At 47.5% G+C, this 19750-nt stretch overlaps 1 protein-coding gene across 7 annotated transcripts in view; it reads left to right on the top strand.

Annotated features, from left to right (window-relative positions):
- The first annotated feature begins 16058 nt into the window (after positions 1-16058).
- LOC149347162 (uncharacterized) overlaps positions 16059-19750 on the top strand; it is a 58752-nt gene continuing 55060 nt past the window's right edge. For 6 of the 7 annotated variants that reach the window (XM_089585513.1, XM_089585509.1, XM_089585511.1 and 3 more), the window contains exons 1-2: positions 16059-16137; positions 18392-18424. In XM_089585513.1, the coding sequence (XP_089441639.1) occupies positions 16095-16137; positions 18392-18424 (76 nt within the window). In that variant the 5' untranslated portion in view covers positions 16059-16094. The remainder of the gene's footprint in view (positions 16138-18391; positions 18425-19750) is intronic. The other variant, XM_089585512.1, reaches the window with a different exon arrangement.

Here is a 19750-nt window from a genome sequence, read left to right as displayed (position 1 = left end):
GCAATCATTGTAAATGCTGTGCGAGAACTTCACTCTGCAGATTTTTCTTCGGGTTGCCAAAGTTTTCCACCCAAAAGGACAGCGAAGTTCTTTGCCCTTTATATGAAAATGATAATTTCCAGTCACAAACCTTGCAGGGCTTTTCTGTACCCTTTTTAACTTCTGAATGACTGTACCCGTGAAAGGGATCATTTAAATGAACTGGTACCCTCTGTAAGATGGGCACTGGGACGGTTAGAGGAGCAGGGCGCCGGTGGTAGACACAGAGACACAGGCCTCGTAGACACACAGGTCGAGCACCGAGAGCTCACACACAAAGCGATGGCAATGCCGCTCAACACAACGGTCAGAAGTTCGTCGTCGTCTTCGCCTCAACAAGAACTTCTTCGTCGTTACAACTGCCCTCCCCCCCCCCCCCCCCAAGGGAAGGAGAGGAGCCATCCTGGCGACTTACGGCGTGGGTGAGATGGCAGGGTCATAATACGGCTTTAGGCGCTGCACGTGAACAGTCTCGCGTCCGCGCCGGCGAAGATCAGGAGACGGCATCAGCGGTTCCACCACGTAATTAACAGGCGAGGTGCGCTCCACAACTCGGTAGGGGCCATGAAACTTCGCAAGAAGTTCCGAGGAGAGGCCTGGAGTACTGGATGGAACCCAGAGCCACACGAGGCTACCAGAAGAAAAGTGCGGGGACGTGTGTTGGCTGTCGTGGCGGGATTTCCGACGGTATTGGGCCTCAGTTGTGAGAGAACGGGCGATTTGGCGACACTCTTCTGCGTGTCGTGAAGCTTGCGAAATAGGAGTACACTCAGATGCGTCAGGCTGGTATGGGAGAATGGTATCGAGTGGAGCAGAAGGATGACGGCCGTAAAGAAGATAGAACGGAGAGAAGCCAGTATTCGACTGCGTTGCGGTGTTGTAGGCGTACGTCACATACGGAAGGACGAGATCCCAGTTGGAATGGTCTGATGAGACGTATATAGAGAGCATATCGCCGAGGGTACAGTTAAATTTTTCTGTAAGGCCGTTAGTTTGCGGGTGATAGGCAGAGCTTGTTCGGTGAATGATGTTGCACTTGCGGAGCAAGGCTTGCACAACTTCCGATAAGAAAACGCGGCCTCTGTCACTCAGCAGTTCGCGCGGTGCGCCGTGGCGAAGAATGAACCGTCGCAAAATGAAGGAGGCGACGTCAGACGCTCAGGCGGATGGAAGGGCGGCGGTTTCTGCATACCTCGTCAAGTGGTCAACTGCGACGATAGCCCAACGGTTACCGGCTGCAGTGTAGGGAAGAGGTCCATACAAATCAATGCCTACGCGGTCGAATGGGCGCGGTGGCAAGGTAGTGGCTGCAACTCGCCTGCAGAAGGGTGGGCAGGGCGCTTGCGACGTTGGCAGGGAAGGCATGAGCGGATGTGCTTAAGGATGAAGTTATACATTCCGCGCCAGTAGTAACGCAGCCGGATCCGATTGTATGTTTTGAATACTCCTGCGTGTCCGCATTGTGGGTCAGCGTAGAAATAATCACAGACTTGCGAGCGGAGGTGGCGAGGAACAACCAATAACCACTTGCGACCATCTGCGCTGTAGTTGCGGCGGTAAAGGAGATTGTCACGAATGGCGAAGTGAGGAGCTTGGCGACGGAGAGCGCGTGATGGAGAAGCCGCCGTAGTGTTAGAGAGGAAATCAAGCGGAGACGCAATCCAAGGGTCCATGCGCTGCGCTGAAGGCATGTCGTTGATGTGAAGCAACGGAGGGGAGTCGTCGAGTGTTGAGAGGCCGGCGAGCTCAACCGGAAGTGGGCAGCGAGAAAGGGCGTCGGCATCTTGGTGCTTGCGTCCGGTGCGATAAACTACACGGGCATCGTATTCCTGCATACGAAGAGCCCATCTTGCGAGGCGGCCGGAGGGGTCTTTCAGGGAGGATAACCAGCAAAGCCCATGGTGGTCCGTCACGACATCAAAGGGACGACCATAGAGATAAGGGCGGAATTTGGTAAGAGCCCAAACGATAGCCAACACTCTTTTTCCGTCACTGAGTAATTGGACTCTGCCTTCGTCAGGGTGCGGCTTGCATAGGCGACAACGTACTCATGAAAGCCAGGTTTGCGCTGCGCGAGTACAGCTCCGAGACCAACACCACTGGCGTCGGTGTGGACCTCGGTAGGGGCCGTCGGGTCGAAATGGCGCAGGATAGGTGGTGCGGTGAGGATGCGGCGTAAGGTATAAAACGCGTTGTCGCATGCGGGTGACCATTGTGAAAAGTCGGAGCTGCTGGATAGGAGTTGTGTTAAAGGGGCAGCAATCGATGCAAAGTTTCGGATAAATCTACGAAAGTAGGAACACAGGCCAAGGAAGCTGCGCAGTTCTTTGACAGATGTAGGCTTGGGAAAAGCAGCGACCGCTCGAAGTTTGGCTGGGTCTGGAGAAACGCCTTCCTTGGAGACAACGTGCCCTAAGATAGTGAGTTTGCGAGCGGCAAAACGGCATTTCTTCAAGTTTAGCTGCAAACCAGCGTCAGAAAGGCAGTTCAAGACGTGCCTCAGGCGATGGAGGTGGGTGTCAAAATCCGCAGAAAAGACGACGATGTCGTCGAGGTAGTAGAGGCATACCTTCCATTTTAATCCCCGCAAAATGGTGTCCATCATCCTCTCAAATGTTGCAGGCGCATTACAAAGGCCGAATGGCATAACTGTAAATTCGTATAAGCCGTCGGGGGTTACAAAAGCGGTTTTGGGGCGATCGGCCGCTTCCATGGGGACCTGCCAATATCCGGAACGAAGATCGAGGGAAGAAAATAGTTCGGCCCCTTGCAAACAGTCCAAAGCGTCATCGATGCGCGGAAGAGGGTAGACATCCTTCCGCGTAATCTTATTAAGGCGGCGGTAGTCGACACAAAATCGGATGGAGCCGTCTTTCTTCTTGACCAGCACAACAGGCGAAGCCCAAGGGCTACTGGAGGGCTGGATCACGCCGTCTTGGAGCATTTTATCAACTTGCTCTTCGATAACATGGCGCTCGGTGGCAGATACACGATAGGGGCGCTGCCGCACAGGTGCGTGGTTGCCGGTGTCGATACGATGGGTGACCGTGGAAGTTTGGCCCAAGGAACTCCGATGACAGTCGGAGGAGGAGCGGAACTGGTGAAGGAGGTTAAGAAGCTGCGTCCGTGGCGGGGAAGGAAGATCGGTGTCGATAGAGCGAAGGGAGAGGTCTGTAGCGGAGGAATCAGGCGCAGAAGATGGAGGGCTGAGCGCAGTCATGGCTAGATGAGGTGAATCGGCGGGGTCCTCACAGGTGAGAATGGACGCAATAGATTGTATACTGCCGAGACATTCGCCATGGCGCAAAGCAGTAGGGAAGGAAAACGGGTTAGAGACCCATAGCACGGAAAGGCCTGCAGAAATAGTGAGCACAGCGTAGGACAGCGGGAGGGACTTGCGGCGCAGGAAAGTGCAGGCCGGTGTGAAGAGAACAACGTCATCACAAACAGAGTCACAAGAGATGCTTACAAGCGCAGTGGAGCTGGGAGGAAGGACGATGTCTTCAGTGACGACGGCTTTAGCGCACGGAAAAGAAGGAGCAGCGTCTGGCGAGACATTAGGCAAAGCGGAGAACCCAACTTCTGCGCGAGCGCAGTCGATGACAGCTTCGTGACGCGACAGGAAATCCCACCCTAAAATTAAAGAATGTGAGCAAGAAGGCAGCACGACGAACTCGATGGAGTATAGTGTGTCCTGGATTCGAACTCGAGCGGTGCATGCTGCTAACGGCGTAATCGGCTGTGCGCTGGCCGTGCGCAGCGTGAGTCCCGAAACTGGCGTCTTAACTTTCTTTAAAGAAGTACATAACTTTTCGTCCATTACCGAAATCGCTGCACCGGTGTCTATCAGAGCCATCACAGACACGCCCTCAACAAAAACATCAATAAGGTTTGCAGGTGATCGATGAGGTCTTCGAAATTTCGACGGGGGCGCAGTTCTTGCCTCCGGAACTGCGGCGCCTAGTTTTCCTGCTGAGGAGAATTAGGGCGACGTCGCATGGGGGAGATAGAGCGGCGTCGAGGCGAAGGGGAGCGGCGACTGGAGAGGGCTGAACGATCAGGGGAGAAAGGACGACTTGGCGTTTGGTCGACAGGCTCAGAATACTGACGGGTTGAAGGCCAGTACCCCGAAGATTGGGCACGTGGGGCTGGCGCTTGGAGATGGCGACGGCAGTAGCGCGCGACGTGGCCAGGCACTCCGCAAGTGTAGCATACAGGACGGTTGTCACTGGTGCGCCACGGATTGCTTGCTCTTCGAGCTGGTCGCAGGGCAGGTGCCGACGCTTGCACAGGCACGTACATTGTAGGATAGGACGACGGCGGGGGCTGTACTAGAACGTCGGCGTAAGTCCGAGGACCGGCTACAGGTCTTGGGGCGACGTCGGCGCAAGGCATGGGACTGGTGACAGACCTTGGAGCAGCATCGGCGTAAATCAAGGGTGCGGCGACAGGTGGCGGAGGATGGAAGGATGGAAGCGCCTCAGTAACCTGGTCTTGTATAGCCTGTCGAAGAGCCGGGGCTAAATAAGGCGGCGCCTATTGAGGGCTAGGCAGAAGAGAAAGTTGCCGAGCTACCTCTTCACGGACGAAATCTTTGATTTGTTGCAGCATAGAGGTGTTGTCAGCTGCAGGCGCCAGTCCAGAAAGCGATTCAACCTGGGCTTGTTGGTGTTTCCGAGTCAATAACCGCTGTTTGCGCAGCTCCTCGAAGCTTTGGTAGAGCGTGAACACTTCCTTAACGCTGCGCAAGTCACGGGCTAATAGCATCTGAAAGGCATCATCGTCGATACCTTTCAAGATGTGTTTTATCTTGTCGGCTTCGGACATGTTCGCATTGACACGTTTGCATAAGTCAATGACTTCTTCTATATAGCTGGTGAAGCTTTCGCCGACGTGCTGCGAGCGTTCACGCAAACGCTGTTCAGCCCGAAGTTTCCGGACAGTGGGGCGACCAAAGACTTCGGCAAGCTTCGTTTTGAAGGCTGTCCATGTTTGGATGTCTCCCTCATGGTTCCGATACCAGAGGTTAGCGACCCCCGTTAGATAAAAAATTGCGTTGTTCAGCTTCGTATCGTCGTCCCATCTATTGCACAGGCTCACCCGTTCGTATGACGCGAGCCTGTCTTCCACGTCATTCTCATCGGCTCCGCTGAAGATTGCCGGATCTCGCTGGCGAAGGGAGCCGGCGCAGATGAGAGCTGGTCCCGTTTGCACAGATTGATTTTGGGCGTCTTCTGGCATTTCAAGCGTGGGAAGAGTGCGGCTACGCAGCTCCACGATGGAGATTTCTACCCCGCACCTCCACCAAATGTAAGATGGGCACTGGGACGGTTAAAGGAGCAGGGCGCCGGTGGTAGACACAGAGACACAGGCCTCGTAGACACACAGGTCGAGCACCGAGAGCTCACACACAAAGCGATGGCAATGCCGCTCAACACAACGGTCAGAAGTTCGTCGTCGTCTTCGCCTGAACAAGAACTTCTTCGTCGTTACACCTCAAACATAGTGAGGCTCGTGCTGAACTCAGTTCAGTCACAGACGAACGTGAGTCCTATTTCAGCAATGTCATCTGTGTACCTTTGCGACTGCAGGGATCTTCTGACTAGGGCGTCACCCTGAAAGCTGTTCTATTTTAGGGCACATTTTAATGCCGCTCTCTTCTCGCCTCTTCTCGTTGCACAGACACCTAGAAGATTGCTATTGCGTATTTGCCCTATATATTATTGCAGCCGCGAGAAAAGATATAAGGAGAGGCCGCAAGAACAATATCTATAACAGTAACCACCGAATGCATGCACTGTCTCACGAAGAAGCTTATGTGGATGTCTTGTGTTGCTAAGGCTACCATTAATGTCAACTTGCTGTACTAAACTATGACATTACTGCGCAAAACCTTTTTTCTCTACTTAAAGAAGACTGACGCATGAAGGATCCTTCAGTGATGTGTTTTAAAATGTCTTACACATCAGGCAGGCCAAAAAATAAAAGAACCGACCTTGTGCAGTCTGTCTGCGGCACCTAGGAAGCAGCGGTGTTGTCGGCGGACCATATACGTCTTTCGTACTTCGAATTGCAATGGCTGCGTAATTACCCTATTGAAAAATCCGGTATCGCGGCAAACCGGATTTTACCGGAACATATCGGTTTCATACCGGTCCGGTATGACTCTCATACCGGCGAGACCCGTCCGGTTAGATGGCTATACCGGTTCATACCGGTCCGGTATCGATCCCAAACCGGACAGACCGTTCCGGTACGGAGCTCATACCGGGCAGTCCATTCCCGGTTCGAAGCTCAAATCGGACAGACCAGTCCGGTACGGAGCTCAAACCGGACAGACTAGTCCGGTACGGAGCTCAAACCGGACATACCAGCCTGTATTCAGAGCGATATGTGCTGCGGTTTTGGTGCTTGGTCTGCAGATTGACTGTTGTACGCCAGCAGATATTTTTTAGGGGAAGGGGGGTGGGGGGGCAGCGTGCGCATAAGTGCGATAATCAACACACACACGGTTTTGCTGAAAGGGCTAGCAAAAGAAAAGGGCTAAGCGTGAGCTTCGCAGTGGCAAAACATGCAGTTTGTGCATGAAAGGCGGGGGCTGCATGAAGGGGATTTGCGGGCAACCGCCATATTGGCTGCCTGTGCAGCACCCTAACAAAGCCAGAGCGGCTGTGTGCGGGCAAACGGCTAGTATATATCCGCCAGCAGCTTTCGTAAGTCCTTTGAAGATTACTCTGGATTTCACAGTGCAGAACTTCAAGACTGGCTGATAAACATGGCGAGCCTCCGGTGACTGCGCCAGAGGCTCAAAAAGGTTTGTTACTGTCGCGTTCATTGCAGCAGCTTTCTTAATGTTCGCTAGCGGCAGCCTCTAGCGACGCACCGATGAAGAAAGAAAATTCTTGGTTTTCGTGCAGGAATTCTTTGCACTTCTTCTTCAAGTGATCGCCCACTGATAACGCAACTTGTCCAAGCGTCATCGCCAGAGGCCCCACCCTTCACTCTATCAGGAACACATACAAATCACAAATCGCCCAGAACATTTCTATCGACGAACAAGAAAAGGTTAATTCAACGGAGCCGGCAGCTTGGGGTGTTCCCTTAAGGGCGACGCTTCGTGCTAGCTAAAAGATACAGCGCTCGAGAGAACAAAATAAAAACAAAAACCACCTGTAGAAACCTTACACGAGTAACCCGTCTTTGCGCAATTTTTTTTAAAGCTTTTTTCTTTTCTCTCCTCACCGCCTTGCCTTTTCCTGGGTCCGGTCGCAAAAAAAAAAAAAACCTGCGCATTCCTGGCTTTTCTATCGGCCTTTGTTACTTCCCCTTGGGCTCCTCTGTGTCCGTCATGTCCCTTCCAGTGCCGTTCCCCGAAGCGGCGCGGAGGCGCTCACTCTACAACCCACGACCGAGCATTTTAAGCCGCCCTCCCGACCACGCTCCCCGCGAGGCTTCCATGAAGTGGTGAGGAGGTTCCGATTCTGCTTGTTCACTGTGCCCGGTCGCAGCGCGGTGACTTTATGCAGAAGTCCTCCCCCACCTTTCCTGATTTTGTTTGGAACAGGTTTTTCTCTCCTGCGGCTGGTTGAGTGTCAAGCGATGAAGGTAGCTGCGAAAAGACGCTGGCACTCGCTCGTTGGCGTTGAATTTGTGTTATACAATTTTTTGCGCCTTTCTTCGTGTTGCCTTGATCAATCCATGATCAGAGATGACATCGCCTTCAATGCGTACGTCCAGTGCAAATATGGTGGAACCCTATCATCCTTGTCTCAGTGATGAATGACTTCGCTCCGAAAGACGTGAGTGGTGAACATTTGACCGGTGGAGGCCACGGCGGTGAAGGCGGATTTTATGACGGCGACGTCGTGCTGCTAGGACGTAAGTACGCATTTTAAATCACTCTGTTCTTTAAATACTGCCTCCGTTTCGGGTATATGCTCGGCGTCAACAGAAACGTTCTAACTGTCCAGTGTCTTTTTAACTAAAACTTTGTAGATTGCACAGCGTAGAGGGACGAAATAGCGCAAAATTTTCTTTCAGTTACATACCGAAATTGCTTGTCCTTCATGATAACACGACTAAAATTAGTTTTATAGTTTGTATTCTTTCTTTACAGAGGCATGTGGTGTACACGTGCGGGAGCAATCATCGATAAGCGTCCTGAGGGGGAGCGGCTCAAGCCCTTGAACAAACATGAAGCATCGCATCGATGCTGCGGTATGTGCCGTAAATAATGGAGGATGACGACGCAAGCATCGGAATCGTCCGAGCAACCTGTTTACACACCAATAATGTTACGACGCAGAGTTTCAATACATTATTGATTCAAATATGGAATGCGTGAGGTGCATTCACGATACTAAGCATTGCCAATGCTCAGGGCCTGGCGTCTTGAGACGCCTTGCTTGTTTGTGGCTTGTCTGGGCCCACGAGGGCCCGCAATTCAGAGCCCTGTTTGTGCTGCTGGGGTATGCATTTGTAATTATTGCATACAGGTGTACCTCGGGAATGGAATTTTTATTCCTTCGGCAACGTGGGCAGCAGTTATGGTGGCACCCAAAGGTTCGCGTTTCTGCAAGGACGCAGCCTTTGGACGACTCCACAACTCCTGGAAAGGCGCGTTACAGGGCAAGCTTGCCATCGGAACCTGAAGTCAGAAGCCTCGACAGTGGGCAGGAAGCCAATGACCCCTGAAAAGCTACAAGCCATTGGCCGTAAGTTGCATGTCACAGTGCTCAATGCATTATGTTGTGTGTTAGTGCCCAATTAAATGATAAGGTGGGGGCATTATGTACTACCAATCATATTTTCTTTTCTGCAGGTGCTTTTCACTACTTCATTGGCCAGCACCCTGTAGAGACCCCAGCGCCGGTAGATCGCCGCAAAGAGTTAAATTATTACCTCAGTGGGATGGTTCAAGACATGCAAAAAAAATAAACATCTTTTGGAGTTTTTGATGCATTATAATACTCACCAAGCTAGCAATACTTGGTAAAAGGTGAGAGAAAATAACACGATTGCACATCGACTGCAATACGAGTCGCTGATAATCGCAGATTACCAGTGTCTGAGGCTCTGTATATTGCAGCATTTGGCATGTACACTCATGGCCCCAGTTTTTGGGCAGATTTAGTCCAAGTGGAATATATTGAAGCATTTTATTCCTGCCTTTGTCCTGTGATACAGGGCCCTCCTGTATAATACGGGCCTAGCCTGTAGAATACAGGACTGTCCTGTAATCAGGTATGAATTTTAAACCGGAACCGCATACCGGGTTATTGTACAGGATTTGCGATACCGGATTACCGGAGTATCCTGTACAAAACAGGAGAGTCCTGTATTATACAGGACTGTCCTGTTTTATACAGGATATTCCGGTAATCCGGTATCGCAAATCCTGTACAATAACCCGGTATGCGGTTCCGGTTTAAAATTCATACGGGATTTTTCAGTAGGGTATTCCAGTTCCACTGGTTTTGTGCTCACGCTGGTGTCGTCGCCGTAGTGTTCGCGGGTCCAATACCATAACAAAAAGAAGAATATATTAATAATTATAAAGCTGCTGGCCACGGCATGGACACTTTGCAGCCATTCTACTGTGGACGATATCCTGCAGCGAAGGCCAAATTGGACAACAGAATTCCAACTGAAGGATCTCATTAAAAGCCTGATACAGACTGCACTTCCACCCAGCCAGCAATTCGCCCAATTCTTTACAGGCTGCTGCGACTATTTATGTTTTTGTGAGTCATGTCAGTGGAACTGGTAGTCATGCGAGGCGTCACGGCTGCCTTAATTACTTTGCGAGGACGATAGCTGTGATACCACGCTGTTATTTGAGCGCAGAAGGCGGGAATTTGTATGATTTTCTACATTTTAAGTGGGATGCTTCTTTCTACCAGCGTTGCGCGTACAGTAGAAGCGCTCGTGCCTTTATTTACTCTTCTCCGTTTCGTCTCATATGGCACAGGAAGAGCAAAACCTAAGAATCAAGAAGTCCTTCTTGCAAAAATGCAACAGAAGGAAGTGCGCGGGGAAATTCTGGAATTGTCAAAGCAAAAATGAAAAATACTTGATGTTGTGAGGTCATCCAGCCATCCTGCAAACGTAATATGAGCGCGAAATGAAGCAAGGGCAAGAAAATTAAAACGCGAACTGCAAAACTGGAAGATATTAAGTTTTTCAGGCACAATACTAATGCGGTTGATTTTTGCATCGAAAACATAAAGACCGCTATTTGGAAGTTTAAATAGGCAACGCCTTTATTTCATCACGAGCCGCTAATAATTTTATTGCTTGTGATCGCTTTTCGGCTGTTTTGTTCACGTTTGATTTGGCGCTTAAGGAATGCAGGGATGCTTGGCAATGAGAAGCGTACCATCCATTGAAACATGAGGCCTGGAAAAAGGCTAAATTTGAAAAGCGAACCAAGAAAACTTTTTTAGGGATGAGCAAAGGGGCGCTTTGGCAGTGAGTGAGAAACTGCGGACCTCCTAACGTGGCACGGAAGCAAATAGAATCTGTTTAAAAAAAATGGCGACTTAGCATGCAGGCGATGACAGAGCCCTAACAAAGCAGTACCGTAGTGTTTAGTAGATGTTAGGGGCACATTATTTGGCAAGGTACTCGGAACCTCTCCCACTGATATGATAATAAAAGCAGGCCCACCAGGGCTGAACAACAAGGGAAAGATAAGCAAGATCAGATTGTATACTATTGAGAGGACGTGCGTATCATACCCTTCTGTGCACATGTTCTCATATCAGCCAAGAGCTCATAGGACATGATAAAAACAAAAATTATGCCATAAGGAATTTTGAGGACTATGACATCAGCATTTTTTTGATTATGTAATAAAGAAGTCGGTGAATCCTGTAGGGGTTTCGGAGAGAGAGAGAGAGAGAGAGAGAAAGGAATTTTAATGAGGGAAATGTGGAGAGGTCGGCCGGTGGTAACATGGCCCTGGCCTGCTACTCCACATAGGGGAAAGGGAAGAGGAGGAAAAGGAAAGTGCGAATGAAGGCTGATGATGGCATAATACAATGAGTTTCACGGGTGATGTCTACACACACACACACACACACACACACACACACACACACACACACACACTGGCTGGCACTCGCATCGCGGCTAGTAGACGCACATAAAACTCATAAAACTGGTGTCTGCAACACAAACACCGACACATGTCATTAACCATGTAGGTTGTGCACAGGCAGTCACAGTCTAGTATCCAGGCCTGTTTCAAAGAAAAAGTTGAGCAGGGCCTTTATCACACGCCACCAATCAGAACGTCTCGTCCTGGTAATATATATTCGGCATCAGCCTAATATATATAACCTTGACGATGGAAGAGTAGCCGAAGAGCAGAGTGAGTGAGTGAGTAAAAAACTTTATTCTCGCAAAGGGATTCTTCCGGCGAAGGTTGGGCCCTCAGTCCAGGGCCCCAGTGGCCATTGCCGTCTTGCGAGCTTTGTCGATCAGCTTGAGCTCTCCTTCAAGCTTCGAGCAGGACAACACAGCCTCTCACTGCTCCGTTCTTAGAGTGCACGACGTTTCGCGGGCAAAAAGTTGAAGAGCAGACTAGTCCAGCTTTAATAGAGGGAGTCGGCAAAACCTTCCAAGTAATCAAATGCTTTTAAAGCTCAAGCATCTCTTTGAAAAACAATAAGCGTTTCTATGCGGAAAGTTTGCCATCTTACATGGCGAATGTTGCATAATTTCTCGCGAAGAGGAGCCACTGAAAATACTAACATTATATTATTCCTTGAGGACGCTGCTCTTCAACAAACAAAAAGTAGAACCATTAGCTCACTTCCCGCTGTATAAAGGAGGTGGCTGCAGTTTAAACAAACCAGCCTGCCTAGGACATCAACAATACCGTAATTTCGAGACTTTAAGCAAAAAGCAGTGTTTAATTTGAGTACAGAACAAATGCATCCAAAAGGGCGGGAATTAACGCCATCGTGGATTAACGCCATCGTGTTCCTACACATAATAAGTAACATAATTACGAGTAAAATCATAAAGAGTATCATAGAAGGTTGCATCATTTCTGTGCTGTTATTGAAAAATTCTTTACAAAAGAAATTGCGAGGATTGAACGGCGGGGAGCTGAAAATAAAAGTTGAGACGGACACGTTAGCACCCCTGATTTTTTTTTTGACCGAATGCTCAAGATTCACGACCAAAGCTTAAAAAGCCCGACCATAGCTGAAGCCATGACCTTGACTTTGAATGATGTAAATGTTGGCGCTACTGGCTTTCTAAACCACGGCTGCGCGTACAGATCATCTTCGCTGGCACCTGCACGAGCGCACAATGCTATCGCTCCAGGCGAGTCGATTTAAACTGCGACACACTGTCGTACTGTGCATTGCACGCTATCGTCTTCGTCAGCTTCCATCTGCGGTGCGAACAGATAAGACGAACTTACCTAGATCTCAGCTTAACCTCAGTCTACTGAACCCACATATGCCGACGACCGCGCAAAGCAAATTCATGGGCCAATCAGGCTAAACACATGCCTGCTAGGTTTTGCTACGTTAAAACGTCATTGCTAAAACAACATTGCTACGTTTTGTTACGACTGTGCCTGTATATAACTCACGCGAGGAAGTTTAAGGCAGGATCGGTTACACAAAGAACGAAAGCATTACCACCTGATCAAGCCTACACGGCAAGAAAAATTAAGTAACCACCAACTGTATCGAAAGAAGAGAAAAGATAATGCAGCCAGACATTTGTGAAGTGTGCTGCATAATAGACTGTCCGTTAAACATAGCGACTGCAGATCCAGATTATCAAAATAAAAAATCGGCTTGATTGCGAGTACTGTAGACCTCACTTGAAAATTCCTTAAGGCTTTCAAGATAATATTAATCCCTGAAAGAGTATATAGCAACAGCAAACAACTGTTCCTTTATAAACTAAGTAAATTAAATATTGATAGCGCTTTCCTATAATGGATTAAGTGTTTATTAAGTCGTCGGTACCAATATGTAACCGTTAATGATAATGACTCCCGGATTTGCTTTGTAACATCTGCCGTTCCACAAGGATCGGTACTAGCAACTGTTCTTTTCCTAATCTATTCTTCTCCTCCTTAGTTACTTCGAAAATAAGGCTTTTCTCTGATGATTGTTTTTATACAGAGCAGTAACTAGCGTAGGTGATGCATGTGCTCTTCAAAATGTGCTGATAAATATTGTACCTTGATGTGACACCTGGCTTATGAAGATAAAGGTTTACAAATGTAAAGTGATCATAATTACAAGCAGGACCACAGAAACAATATTACTCTTGTCCCTCCTTAACGACGCCTCAATCACCCAAGATAACAAGTAAAAGTTTATTGGTGTTCAATTAACAAATTATCTCTCCTGGAAGTCGCACATTGAATATGTCGCTAATAAAGGTAACCGATTCTTGGTTTCATTTGTCGCAACTTTTACCTGGCCCCAGTCCCTCTCAAAACTACTCTTGCAAAGAACTAAAGTACGGTCGAAACTTGACTGCGCTGCCTCAATGTAGCATTCAAACACAAACTCTCTCATAGCTTTACTTAAATCAATTCAAAAGTGCCCCGCAAGATTTATCATAAACTATGTTACACTCACAATAGCCTTAAGCAACCTCTGTTTACTCCTCTAGTGCACTCAACGTCCCGCAGAGATAACCACCTAAAAGTTCATGTTTCAGAGCGCAGGAGTGACCCGCTCATAAACTCCTTAATCCGCAAAACTGCTTCGGATTGGAAATACCTGGGTTCCTCCGGGATCACTTTTATCTACAATTTAAGATTCAAATATGCTGTTTATAATTTCGTACTGTAAGGACTTAGTATATCCTCTGCACATTTTGTCATTATTTTTCCACTTCTCTCCGTAACCGCTGACCGGCACTGAGAGTAGGAAAATAAAGTGAAATATAACAGCTCTATCACCAGTAAGACAGACAGACAGTGATGTCTTTCGAGGAGGCACTTGCATATTAAGAAAAAGGCTCAACGTCATATTGCACACCACGCAGTGAGCTATGAAGACGATAATATTCCAGGGAACTTAAGAATAACGGAAAGAGAACAGAATATGCGCGAAAAAAACGTGAGATAATGGATTTGTAGCTAAATTCAAGACGCCAAAATCATCATGAACAGATGTTGTACTGCAGCCAATAATGTACAAGACGCTGCCGTGTATTAACGGAATCGAATGAAAGCGAAATTAAAGGCTGCATAGCGCGACAGAAAGTGGTTTGTGGATACGAGTATGAAAAGTTCGCGGTGACAGGGTAGGCGCAGCTGGTGAAGGACACAAAAATTAGTTTCCACGAACTAAAAAGACGCCTGTTAGCAATGCTACTTTTTGATTTTCGTACATGGCACTGGCCTTTATGGGAAGCGCAAGGTGTTACATTTTGCCTTGGTTACGCTGTACAAGCTCAGCGATTCCTGAGAGTTTAAATTTAAGGGTGAGCCAGCCTGCCCTTAACGCCACCGTGACAGGACCGCGTATTGAAGTTCAATGCGAGAGGCCATTATCTTGCTCTAGACAACACATAGCTTGTGCTGCTGGTGGGGATGACGATGTTGCTCTTAAATGACGTGAACATTTGTGGGATCAGTAGAAGTGCAGTTGGGGACAGAATATAGACCCTGCTTCTGGATTCAAACTCTTATGTAGCATTTCGTTACGGAAAAAAAATCTTGGCTGCCTTCATGTGCAAGCGCAAAAACAAATATTTCTATCATACACAACAGACAACCAATATCTCTCGCTAGGCAACGGCTTACAGAACTTTGACCAACTATGAGTGGCAGATATTCTCCTGGCCGCGTCTTCACATTGTAGCAGACATGTCCGACAATATTTGAGAAAAATTTTGAATATTGGATGAACGTAACATACTGTTATGCAGATATTGCTGGTAATGGTTGATTCCTCCGATGTGTGGCAAAATTTTTCATTTCAATTTTTTTCATCACTACATCGAACAGTAAAGAATTCTATATAAAAACAATGGCGGCCGCTCTTACGATAGCAACACGTTAATAGCCAAAAAACAGGAGCCTGTCAACAAGAGAACTGCGGATATATTGAACGTTACAGGAAAATGTCACAATATACGAAAAAATCGCATTAAGAAATTCTTTCTATTTCAAAACTGATTTTGTCCAGAATTCTTTTGAATGTGTAACGAGACCTCTTTTGTTATGCAATAACATTTTTTATTTGAACGCTTAGGCGTGTTGAAATTACATGCCTTCCTTTCGGTTTCCTGGTTAAGCAGCCAGGGTGACTGTTCCGGGCTTTGGTGAATTTGTTACTTGATCCCATTTTTCTTTAGGCTTTTTGTGTCTGCTTACAGTCCACTTTTTTCAAGACACCTCGGCAGTTTGCAAAGAAAACATAGTACATCTTGATTGTTACGGTGGCTAATTGCTATCCGGAGCAAAGAAACCTCCCAATTACCTCTACAAATGGCCCCAGCGCGTTCGTCCTCTCCAAACACCATATGTATGACACGTAGCAAACGAGATAACGGGTTCTTTTTTCGCCTAGCACGAAATGTTAGGCCCTGCCGCCAGGCTGTTCAGGTGCAGAAATCTAGGAAAGTTCCACGAAAATAAATGAGAAAAGTTGAAATCGAAATGACGGCGAATCCGCCGATAACAAATGATTCTCTATGTGCTTGCCCAGCTAGTCGTTTCGGGAACATTAAACTGTCTCGCCCTTTCTTGTGCCGCCCTTTCTTCACAACCCAGCAATTTTGAGCTCTTCGTGACAGTCTCTGACGCATGTGAGCTGCAGCTTACGTTTGACAAGCTCGCTGTCAAAACACGAAAAATCATGTTCTGCTGAGGCGCAATCTTTTCGACGCCCTCTTTCCACTTCAGCGAATTACTTCTGTTCTCCAAACATATATCTCTTCCCCTTGGTCTCTTGGCTGAAAAAAAAAGAAACATTATGGCTGGACAAAATACTACAAAAGCCTAATATCTCGGCTCCTGAATTCACACTCTTCACGTCCGTGGTGGTAGTCAACGCAACATGCGTCGGGAAATTTGGATCTTCTGCTTACTACTTCTTATTCGTAAGTCGTAACTAGCATCCTAATGACTACTGGTTTTGCCCAAAAACATCTACACGAAGTTTGCATGCCTAATGATATAGCTTTGAGTCCTTATGAATCCAGTCAATAAACGAATGTTTTTAAAAAGAAAATGTATATCTTAAGCAGTCCTGCCATTCGCGTTAAAAACGAACATACAGAATTTTCTACTTTCCTGAGTAGTCAGGAATCTAATGTTATTTGTCCTTTCTGGAGAGTAGGCAGCAAACTAAGTTAATTAAAGCCCGTTTAAGAAACCGCACCGTAACACAGGGGCAGTACAACTCGACGAGACAGGTTTTTAAGGTGATTCGAGGAGAATTGCTTAAGTTGAACAAATGTGGATGCATAGCAGTTTGTAGCCTGCTCTAAGCTCGAAAACCTTTCCCGGCATTTGAAAGCGCTGGCACCTGAATTGAATTTGCTTGCATGCGTTTTTTGATTTCAACGTTATCTTTGAGGTTCGCTTGATTCTTAAAATGCATTTACCGGAACATCTACGTTCAGGGATTGAAGCATATGTCCGTTGTGCATGATTCCCAATGTATATTCGGCTGTAAAATTTGTGTTTTGGATGCCCGAACAAACGTCACTAACCGCGCTGACGACACAAACACCTGCTACCTGGAGGGGACTTGCACAAGCGTCATGACCTATTATAAATTGAAAACGTCTGGGTAACATTGCAACGCAAGAACATTATTTCCGAGCACACGTATGCCGTAAGGTTTTGCTTGCTCCAGACCTTGCGTGAAAAGAGCATAAAGGAGGAAAGGAGACATAACGTACACTATAATATAGTGTACACTATAACGGCACACTTGTTCTCGTATTTTTTGTGGCAACGTACCGCCTTTTGCCAAAAGTGATCGCACTCTCTTTATTGTTTTTCGTCCTATAAGGCGAGTGCTTGTCCTCCAGAAGAAAATAGAGGTGGCATAGATTGACGTCAAATAGGTTATACTGCCAACAGACGAGGGCTAGCAGCCACAGTTTTCACTGTGAAAAATAGTTCTCCTTTCCTTTCATCACTAGACGGTGGTTTGGTTTTCAAAGATGCTATATTCACGAATAAACAACCCTGGCAATACCCCAGTATTAAGGGAATATTTTTCACCACAGAAGAAATATTCATAAACAGAAACAATCCTTTCTCAACACGCCTCGGTCATAGATGGATTGAGCCGCTTACACAAGTCAACAACGTCCTCGATGTAGCTGGTGAAATTCTCGCCATTCTGCTGAGCACGACTGCGCAAACGTTGTTCGGCACGAAGTTTGCGGACAACGGGGCGGCCGAAGACGTCAGTCAGGCTGGTTTTGAGAGCCGACCAGGTAGGAAAATCCACCTCGTGATTGCGGAACCACAAGTTGGCGACGTCGGTCAAGTAGAAGATGACGTTCGTGAGCTTAACGACGTCATCCCATTTGTTATATGCGCTCACGCGTTCGTAGGAGGCCAGCCAATCTTCTACGTCGGTGTCGTCAGTGCCGCTGAAGATCGTGGGGTCGCGCTGACGGACGGCACCGGAACAGATGACCGGCTGGGCAGGTTGGACCGAGGTGTCGGACATCGTGGTAGAGCCTGGTAGCCTGGGCATCGTACCATAGATCCACGGGGAGAACAAGCAGCACCTCCACCAAGTGTAATGTGGAAACTCGCACAGTTAGTGTGGGCGGCCACAGTCCTTGTCCCAGCAGTGCTGCTCAGTAGACCGGTGATGATGATGAGACCGGTGTTCGCAAGAGCGCACACGAGCTTCTTCAGCTTCGTCTTCTATCTTCTTCCTCTCGTTCGGCAGCGCTAGACGCTGAGGCAGCAAACCCCAACTCTCTTTCTTACACTACGAATATTTTTCGCCATCGAAAATTTGCATAGCAGGAAACAGACAAACTAGGCAGTGCACCTACTGTTTGATCCTATCTAGGAATAATAAGCACGTTGTGCCTAAGGAACAAGAAACCCATTTTAATCGTACGTGTGGTTACGGCACGATGGTATTTTTTGGCGGCAAAGGTCACTTTAGTGGAGAGACAGTGATAACTTCAGCCACCTGTAGTTTGCAGGGGCTGGAATTACAAAGTATAAGAAACACGGTACATTGCCTGGCATGCACCTGCATGCCAGGCATGCAGGTGCATGCCTGGCAATCTCCCATGCACTTCATTTTGTAAACGCTCTCAGTTGCTCAAGCTTATTGTGACATTAATTTATGGGGGTTTTCATCTCATGCAGGGTCAACAACAACTGAAGACATCTCGGAAGATGGTATGTCTCGCTACTTTAACTCTTCACCTTTTCAACCACGCCCAAATACTGCAAAATAAACTCAGTTAACCGGCCCCAATATAGTATAATGAAAAAATAACAATGTTCTGCCTAGTATTTGTGACGCATTCTGAGCACGGCTTTTATAGCCCCTGCATAAAAAGTAAATTTATTTTTTAGACCACTCAAAATGTCTCCTACTCTATGTCATTCAAGTTACAGTAGCGGAATACTTGCAAAATAACGTGAGCAGAAGTACACCTTTTTACCCTGCACCGAAGGCAAGGAGATTTGGTTCAATAGAAAAATTAAGGGCCATATATATTCGGCAATGTGCATTGTTTTACGCCACAGCCTAACAGCTCGTTCAGTCGACAAGACGTCGGTGCTATAGTAGGAGTCGCCACCGCCTGTCGGAAATAATCGGTGGTTGCCTAGAAAAAAAATCGCATCGTGGAGTTTTGAGGTTCTAGTGATTGAGGACTGACTGGTGTGTGATAGGTTATGACGAGTTAATGAAATAATTGAATTAATTAATCAACAAATAAAAGAAAAAGAAATGAAAAAAAATTAAGGGGGCACTTTGTTGACTTAAAGTGCGGTGAGGCGAAAGCCTTAAGCTCAGTGTTGCTGCTTGTGTCACTCATGTGTGGTTAAGATGTTAAGCTTCGCCTCGAAGGGTGGAACGCGACAGCGCCTTACAACGCTGCCAGGGAGTCCACAGAACGCCATCGCCCGTTCGGTTTTACGCCTTGCTCGTCGGTAAATTGGTTTTTGAGGAAAGGGAATGTATCTGTCTGGCATACCTCGGTGGACACCTGCACCTCGCCGTAACGGGAAGGGAGGAAGATGGGAGTGAACGAAGACACCGTATTCACCAGACGCGCCTTTTTTCATTCCAAACCATCGAGCTGGCATGGCGGAGTGGTAGCGTGCTCGTCTTGCACTCCGGAGAGCGGGGTTCGATTCCCGAGCTCGACCTGTTTCCAACTCGGTTTTATTTATTTATCTGACATGACTAGAAAGGTTAATTAGGCTAATTAGGTAATTAAGCAATCAACTCAACTCATTCCCACTTACTTGGAGCATCACTATACGATCCCTGTAATTGGTTGCATGGTTACTAGCCTAAGTACAATTAACCCCGATTGAAATTCGCACGCGGTGACGTCAAGACCGTTTCGACCAATTGAAAAGCGTGACATTTCTGTCGACAACTTCTGCTTACAACGATGAGGCATTAAAGGCTTCCGCCTCAAAATTTGGAAAATTGGTGTTAAATGGTTTCAATATGCTCAGAATGAAAAGCCATTACTTGATTATTGT

This window comes from Amblyomma mixtum, chromosome 4 (assembly GCF_055824585.1).
Source record: "Amblyomma mixtum isolate Tamu chromosome 4, ASM5582458v1, whole genome shotgun sequence".
NCBI classification, from domain to species: Eukaryota; Metazoa; Arthropoda; class Arachnida; order Ixodida; family Ixodidae; genus Amblyomma; species Amblyomma mixtum.
The sequence above is the reverse complement of the archived record's forward strand: the minus strand, read 5'-3'. Positions and strand labels throughout refer to the sequence as shown.